Below are 9,054 nucleotides of genomic sequence, written 5' to 3'. Positions count from 1 at the left end.
AAAAGCGTAACTTTTGGACCGAAAATGAGATTTTGGACCGAAATCTGCAAAGCCTCTTAACCCACCCGAGAAGTCTCGAACATGAGACCGAAATCTTGTCTGACCGAAATCGCAGGCCAAAAACCTGCGAGGCCGAGATCGTGTAGACCAGGAACAGCGAATCGAGGACTTCGAACCGAGATCGTGCGAATCTGACCGCAAACGCTGCTGAGCCTTCGAAATTCTCTACGGTTGGGCTGAAATCTGAAGCAGCCGCCGAGAACCGAAGCTATTTGACTGAGGACCTTGCAGAAAATGCCAAAAACACGAAAATTTCCAATTTTAAGGCTAAAATCAATCAAAAACTCAAAAATATGAAGAACACTAAGAACAAACAGCCAAAATTTCATCCAAAACAATTCAAAAACACGCGTAAATCTAAGAAACTCTTAATATCTTGCCAAATCGATTGATACCGATCCAAGTTCTGATACCAATTGTAAGTCCCAAATTCTCCTACGTATCAATCGGATTCACTTTGATGATGCAGTATCCCAATCAAAGTGTATAATGCAAGATATAAGATGAATAAGAACAAGATAATTAATCTTTAATGCACACGATATATTGATTAATCGTCCGGTACACAAGATTCCGATTACACACTATTTTCTCTCTGTTCTCTCTAGATCTCATTCTTGGCTTATGGCAACCCCCAAAACGTCTCACACACTTTAAAAGGCCTAAATAACACTATTTATACCTAGACCTAATAACCCCAAACAAAACAATATAAAGCCTAACCGAAATCACATGTGATTTCGGTCCAAACAACACCAAAACGTGGTGTTTTCAGTCCTAAATCGAAAACTCTAATAGCTTATAAAAAAAGTATAAACCACAATTTATGACCTAACAATTTCCTTATTATTATAATTGTTTCATTTATTGTTTTGTAAATAATACGTAACAAGTCGCAAATATTGTTAGAAAAATAAATTTTGTGCATATGTGATTGGTTATTAGTTATATGAAAGGTAGTCATTTTGTATTCCACCACCTCCCAGTTTGATATTTTGATGTTTATCCCTTTTTAAATTTTTTGATATTTTAGCAAAATATCAGAAATCTTATATTTTAGTAATTCTCCCTTTTTATGATCATTGCCCAACGAATCAAATTTTCTTGCCACCAATTATTACTACATTACCGGTCAAATTTCTTAAAAGAGATTTTTTTTTATTTAACATTAACTTTTAACAATTTTTTTTGTTTGTTCTAAAATCGCATACAATCACTATTGGTAGTTATTAGTTAACATTTTTTTTTTTTAATTTAGTCTTATTTTATTATTTAGGAGTTATGGCGTGCTTAAAAAAAACTTGTATACCTAGGCCGGAAGGGCGCATGTTAGTAAACTTTCTGAAAAGGGCCGACACGTGGTGACCATCTCTATGATGAATCCTGAGTGAAAATTATCGGTGACTTGTGATTGAGTTTCAGTTTCATCCGGTTTCATTTCACTCTTCCTTCCTGGTATATTTTTTGGCTTACCCCTCGTTTCTTTAAGCTTTCTTCTCAATCACGCTGCATATACATACATATGTTGATATATACAAACCTATACACACAAAACTAATCTTTATATCTTCTGCAAATTTCGGAGTTTTCTAAGTCGATGGAGACGAATCTGCGATATTTTGAAAATGATATCAAAATCAAACCCTAGCTCCTTTTTCAAAAGCTGAATCAAATCGGGTTTTGGTTAGGCTTTTTATTAAATATCGATTTTTGTTTACAATTTTGAAGTTTTTGTATTCCGATCTTCGATCGTTGGATATTTGATCGGGAAATAAAGGCGAAAATGCCGTCGCACGCGGATGTAGATAGGCAGATAGAGCAGTTGATGGAGTGCAAGGCGTTGACGGAATCGGAGGTGAAAACCCTTTGCGATCAAGCTAGGGCTATACTTGTAGAGGAATATAATGTTCAACCGGTGAAGTGTCCCGTTACGGTTTGCGGTGATATTCATGGTCAATTTTACGATCTCATCGAGCTCTTCCGGATAGGTGGAAGTACTCCTGATACAAACTATCTCTTCATGGGCGATTACGTCGGTGAGTTAATTCTTGTTCCATTACTGTGTTACTGTTTCTTAAATTTGGGGATTTTGTAATTTTACTAATGAGGTGTCATTAGTGTCGAAAATTGGGTTGATTGACTGGCTAGATTTCATGGTGACTGTTATTATCCATTCGAGTTTGTGGTCTGTATTGGGAATTTGGATATCTATGCAAATATTGTAGAATATTGAAGACATAACTGAATTGGAACTCTAAATGAGCTTTGTGATGACAAAAATGCTGTAAATATCTTTAAAGATTGACATATCGCCTGTTTGTAACTCCCCTTTATCATCTTGACACCTTCAGTTCAGAAGACATAACTGAATTGGAACTCTTCTTGACCTTTTTGAGCTGTTATCTTCTATTATTATTTGCTAATTAGACTTCTAACTTTTGCCAAATAAATTTTCCATTTTTGGAGGTGGTCTTGGATTTAATTGGTCTCTGATCTCTTGTGCTAATGAACATATCCAATTGGCTTCTTTCTTTCTTGCAAGTTGAACAATTGAATAGTTTGTTTAATCTCATTCTAATATGTATGCTTACTGCAGATCGTGGGTATTATTCGGTGGAGACTGTCTCACTTTTAGTGGCTCTTAAAGTTCGTTATAGAGACAGACTTACAATTCTTAGAGGAAACCATGAGAGCCGACAGATTACTCAAGTGTAAGACCTTTACTTTCTTAAGATTCATCACAATTAACATGATTTTTGATTCTTGTAAAGTTCAAAATGCACAATCTTCCTTCTATAGGTTTGTCATCAAAGTATGACTATATATCTCTCTTTCTCTCTTACTCATGGAAGATTTGCATTTAAACTACAAGCTTATTTCCTATTAGTGTATGACTGGACGTTATGGAAGTATAATATAACTCCAAATATCTTGTTCTTAATGCGAGCATACATCATCTAGTTGTTGGATATTTCCTTAACTGCCATACTATATATAGAATTTGGTATGTTGTTGATGATTGGCTTGAGGTCTCCCTGACCCTTATTTTAATGATGATGAAATCCAAAATTTAATTAGATGGGACCCAAAGTTAACCTAAGATATGCATTGATTAACCTGTGAAACTTTCATGGATATTTAATACTATTTGTAAATGAGTAGCAAATCTCTTGTGGATAATTGTATGCATAGTGGAGCTTTCTTGATTTCCTTTTGTGCTTGTCAAATCGACATTTTCCATGTGTGATTTGGCCATAGAGATATGTAACAATATGATTGCATTTACCAAATTTACTAGGTTATATTATAATAAAAATGATGTGCAATTGAGTTTTACACGAACTCAATAAAGCTTAACGCGTGTACCGGATTCTATAACATATAGTCCCTAGAAAAAAGTATGCCTGTTGCCCGAGAAGCTAAGCAAGTATAGGTGAAGAGGATACATCACAAAACATGGAATAAACAAACTAAGGCTGCCTTCTTCTTCTTCTTCTTTTGTATGATGTTGTGGAACATTCTAGGTCTCATGAAGTGATATGAAAGAGCATAGATCGGATTGCCAATGTGTTTTCTACAGTTTTCTATTTGGACCTCTTGACCAAGTATAACATGAAAGAATTTTGCTAAGATTTACAAAAGGAAAATATTGGTTGGAGATCTTAACTCTTTTGTTTACTCGAAAGTGTTTAGTATGTCTCAACGGTGGAAGAACTAAGGTCATATATATGTGTCTTTCATCCATCCTTCACTCCTTATTGACCTCTATGCAAGTCTTTTGGTGCAATATCCATTATTGATATATAAAAGTTGATCCTTGCAAGGGTCATGTATATTCATGGGTTGTTGCCCTTTGCTTTACCTTTCTTCATTATTTAAATGACTATAATACTTAGAGATAATGCAACGGAAAAAAGAAAACATATAGACTTCCAACGAGATCATTCATGGGGAAATATAAGCAATAAACAACCCCCATAGAGTGTTCAGTATGTTTCTTACATTGAGGTGCACTACAATTGATGTAGGATTGTATGGCTTAAGAACCAAAGTAGCTTTCGTCTACCACTAAGTTAAATGATTAAGGCTAGTTCAATGCTATAATCAACCTCACAACAATGACTAACGAAACCCTAAGTTCCTCTGCATTCTATGCAAATTCGTCCACAAAAAATTAAGCTAAAGGGTTGCTTAAGTGGCATTAAGGATTAGGGTTCCCATTGGGCCATTTGCTGTCCATGGTTGCTCTGGTTTGGCTTGTATTCAAGCATGATACCTTTTATGCCTTTGTTCCTTATAACTCTTGTCGTTGACTACTTACCCTAGTTGCGCAACCAAATAGGTTTCAGTTGACTAGTTGACGTAGGTAGTAACGTTGGTTCGCTAAGTTGTATGAACATACTCCAATAGTTAATGCATATATGGTAAACTATCGGTTATCCCACTAGTAGATCAATGCAGTGCTTTGCTTGGTTTTCGTCCTCTTACCTCACATCCACGCCATTATTTGCTTCCCTCATTCCATATTACAAGAAAGCTCAAGACCAACTATGTTAGAGAAAACTTGATTTAATAACGAATTCAATGCATTATATGCAAATATGTTCATTAGTCTAATGGTTAATGAATTTAGTTCAACACATACTTGTGTATTAAAGGTATTGCTCTTTGCTATGCTCTTTTACCGAATATATTGTAAATTGATATGAATACGAGAAAGAAATATACGCAAGATCTTGTAAGAGGGTACATAGCTCTCTCTCTCTCTCTCTCTCTCTCTCTCTCAAATAACTGTGTCAATGATACATATGCATCAAGAGGTTGCTCTTGTATGTGACATTTTCTTTTCTAATATATTTCATCCACCTCCTTAATGAAACGATTACCGTGTAAGAGTATGATGTAAACTTCATTTAAAGGTTCGTGCATACCATTGAACGTATCCATACATTATGTGGGATACTTCTTACTTTGTCAGTACTCCGTAAGGTTGTAAAAGCCGCTAGACGCTACTCGGTTCGGGTATTGAGGACTAGGGACTAGTCGTGGACCCTAAATTATTAAGCAATTAATATGGAAAAAAGTTAAATATGACCAATATCCTATTAGAATAGCTAAATAACTATAAAATAGATATGTTCAAAGTGTTTAAATACTTAAGTCACCCATCATCATACAATCAATGATAAAGTACATTATAAGTTTAATAAGTTCCAAAATAAAAACTCGTCTTCAAATATTAAATTGCTCATCGTCTTCTCCGCATTGGTCCATGGTGCGAACTCTCTCTACACCATATTCACCTTAATCTAATTCATCCGCGCTCATGAATTCGAATCTTCTTCAAAAAGTTACCTCATCCTACAACTTTATCGGGATGTTGGATAATTATCGACTTCTATAGCTTCACCAATTGCTTACCATTTCAATCCGGGATAAACTTCATCACAATCAACAATCAATTCTTGAGCCAAGTGTGCATCACTTGCTAATAGCACTTCCATATTCCTTACTTTCCCCCGTTAAATTAGCATTGAATTGAATATAAACAAGATTGTTCAGTTTAGTTGCCTCTAGTCTATTTCTTTTCTTTGTCATGTACCTATAAAGTTAAAAGCAACAAAGGGTTTAAAAATATACAATACATGATTTTTGTTTTAAATAAATTACTTGGACATTAAAAGTTTTAAATTACCTACTTCTTCAGATGTGCTCCATTTTCTCCAAAACCTGATAAACTACTACTATTTAAAGAAAGAAAGAATCCTTGTAATCTTATGTTAAGTGAGGAGTTGAGCCATCAAAAATTCCCACTAGTTTGCTACAAATTTTAAAACATAAACACATTATTATATTGGTAAATATGAGATTTTGAAAAGCAAATAAATAAAAGTAAAACACATTACCTTGCTCAAAGTCATCATTGTTCACCTCACATGCTTTAATTGCAAAATTTGGAACTAATGTATCTAGTTTTTCTTCTACTTTGGCAACTCAATAGTTACGACTTGTCATTGGATCTCTCAATCTCCCAAAAGTAATTTATCAATAAATCAAGAACCACATACATTACATCGGTTGTGGATTCTTGTAATAATAATAAGGATTTAAAAGATAGGCCATCAAGTGTAGATTTGAATCTAGTCTATCTTTCATCTTTAATGATATAATATCCGTGATAGGTTTGTAAGTTTTTTTTTGTTACCATCCAAAGCTTCAATGATATCTCCTCTTGCCTTTTTAATCTCCCCATAGAAAAAAGCCGCATCAACCATATGAAGGACTTGGGAAAGAGACCCAATCCATACGAAGGACTTGGAGTAAAGGGCAAAAGATGACGTCACACCAACCCAAAATAGGCACTTAACACTATCGCATATGTGAATCTATTTGAATTGTTTGCATAAAAAAATAGAGTTAAATGCAAGAAATAACAATGTACTTTCATTGATTTGTTTCTTATGATATTCTACTTTCATTTCTTATTATTTTAACATTGTACTTTGAAAAATCTGTCTAGTTATAGAAATATACGACCACTTCTTGCTCGATCAGCTAACTTCTTGCACCCTCACACTCGCATTTTCTTTTAGATAATTAAAAAACAGATTTCGCATTTTTGTTTTTATTCTTTACCTTGATATTGATAATTCCTTTTTTTTTTTTAAACACAGGTATGGCTTCTATGATGAATGTTTGAGAAAGTATGGGAACGCAAATGTTTGGAAGTATTTCACCGACCTATTCGATTACCTTCCTCTTACAGCACTTATCGAGAGCCAGGTATGCTTCTTCAATCTTAAATCTTAAATCTTAATCGATCGATGATGTCATAAATACTACAATTACAATTATAATTTAATACACATGTCATAACAGATCTTCTGCTTGCATGGCGGACTTTCACCATCTTTGGACACACTTGACAATATCCGAGGCTTGGATCGCATACAAGAGGTACTTTAATGATCTCTCATAACCTATTTTTTGAAATTAATGGTAAAATACTTAAACTTAAATTGGTGTGTTTATGATTTTGTTTTGTAGGTCCCACATGAAGGACCAATGTGTGATCTGTTATGGTCGGATCCGGACGACAGATGCGGGTGGGGGATCTCTCCACGTGGGGCCGGGTACACATTCGGACAAGACATCGCGTCTCAGTTCAACCATACAAATGGGCTCACTCTCATCTCCAGAGCTCACCAGCTTGTCATGGAGGGTTTCAACTGGTGCCAGGTTTATTTACTTGATTACCCCTCCCTCCCTCTATCCCTCTCTTTAATGATAATAATAATGATTAGGCTTAAATTAATTATTGATAAGTTTTTGTGATTTGGTGATTGATATTAGGACAAGAATGTGGTGACAGTGTTCAGTGCACCAAACTACTGTTACAGATGTGGAAACATGGCTGCCATTCTGGAAGTTGGAGAGAACATGGAACAGAATTTTCTTCAGTTTGATCCCGCCCCAAAGCAGATTGAACCAGACACAACCCGCAAGACTCCTGATTATTTTTTATAAACTTTCTCCTCACTTGTGTTCTTCTTTGTAGATCAACAAGATACATATATGTTCGACTATGGAGTTTGCTTTTTCTTTTTTTAAGAATTTAACAATGGAGAGAGAACAAGTGATGGAAAAGCCTACTAAGAGGCCTTTCCTTTCCTTTTTTTTTTTTATTATAAAGTTTTTATGTTTTTGGTATTTTGTATATGGTATATTGTGTTGAGGTTTCTTTTAATCTGAAAATGATGATGGTATTTAGGTTTTGAAATATTTAAAAAGGTGGAACAACTTGGGATAGGAACTCGTTGCTGTGGATTTTTTTTTGTCCAGGTGGAATTGATCCATCCATTAATTTCTAGATGGACACTTAGATATTATTGGCAAAGCATAAACGAGCTTTCTAGAGGTGGTTATTTGAGCGGCATCTACCCTAATAAATAAGAATGATTTTGCCACATGTCCTTCTCTCATTCAATTTGTCACATTTTGTCATAATTTAGAGATATATTTATTTTCTACTTGTCATTTATTTTATTTTCCATTTCTAATATATTATTAATTAGTTTCCATAAATTAAACTTACCATAATGATATTAATTTCAAATTTTAAATTTTAAAAATTTCAATTTCAATTTCAAATAAATTTACAGTTTAAACCTTTGTGTTTAACATTTTGTTATAATTAACCTGTTTAGTATACGGGTCTGATAACTAAACAATAATTTTAATTTATTTATTTTTTGCATGTTTTTTTTCTCATAATTTTTATTTATTTCAAATTTCGAATTCAAATAAACTTCTCATTTAATCGTTTCTATTTAACATTTTGTTTTAATTAACCCGTATAATATACGGGTTTCACAACTAGTAAACTAATAAACTAAATATAATAATAATAATAATAATAATAATAATAATAAAATCAATTAAAAGATATGAAGTTAAGGAAAAAATAGTCATTTGATATGAGTTTTGTCATTTGCAAGTATTGGGAGAAATGTCAATTTGACGTCTTTTTGTTGATATTTAAAGTATCTATCTTTAAACATGGATCCATTTGGTAAGGAGACCCGGGTAATGAAGACAACAGAAAATACGATTTTAATATTTTAGATTCTTAACTGAAGACAACAGAAAATACAATTTTAAATTTTAAATTCTTAAAGACAGATCCATTTGGATCAAACTTGATTAACCAACTACGATCATATAGGGGGTTAAACAATTTCACTTCAAGTGGTAAGGAGATGCGTTATTGTAGAACCCGAAGATCAATGCAAATCTTCCTATATTTATCTGGACATAAAAGCTACTGAACTTCCAACCACCAAAACAAATCGCATTCAGTTTGTTCCTTTGTTTGGTTGATAGTCATACCAAGGACGGAGAAAGATAAGGTAGTTCAGGAAAACCTTTCAATCCATTAGACCTTTAAGCTAAGACCATCTCCAATCCACCTCCATTTCCCCCCCTAAAAATACA

General features: G+C 33.8%; 1 protein-coding gene across 2 annotated transcripts; it reads left to right on the top strand.

Moving 5' to 3' along the window:
• The first annotated feature begins 1,366 nt into the window (after positions 1–1,366).
• LOC145101044 (serine/threonine-protein phosphatase PP2A-2 catalytic subunit) lies at positions 1,367–7,770 on the top strand. Of its 2 annotated transcripts, XM_079038210.1 has the most exons (7): positions 1,367–1,515; positions 1,789–2,096; positions 2,657–2,771; positions 6,735–6,843; positions 6,940–7,017; positions 7,108–7,299; positions 7,414–7,770. In XM_079038210.1, exons 2-7 carry the CDS (start codon positions 1,844–1,846, stop codon positions 7,585–7,587), a joined length of 921 nt encoding a protein of 306 aa, XP_078894336.1. In that variant the 5' UTR covers positions 1,367–1,515; positions 1,789–1,843; the 3' UTR covers positions 7,588–7,770. The 2 variants fall into 2 exon arrangements, with proteins under 2 accessions (XP_078894336.1, XP_078894335.1); XM_079038209.1 differs by having other exon boundaries at positions 1,411–2,096.
• Positions 7,771–9,054: the final 1,284 nt, after the last annotated feature.

The sequence above is a fragment of the Lactuca serriola genome, chromosome 4 (genome assembly GCF_051521515.1).
Source record: "Lactuca serriola cultivar US96UC23 chromosome 4, Lser_US96UC23_V15, whole genome shotgun sequence".
Lineage (NCBI taxonomy): Eukaryota > Viridiplantae > Streptophyta > Magnoliopsida > Asterales > Asteraceae > Lactuca > Lactuca serriola.
This window is presented reverse-complemented; position numbering and strand designations above follow the sequence as displayed.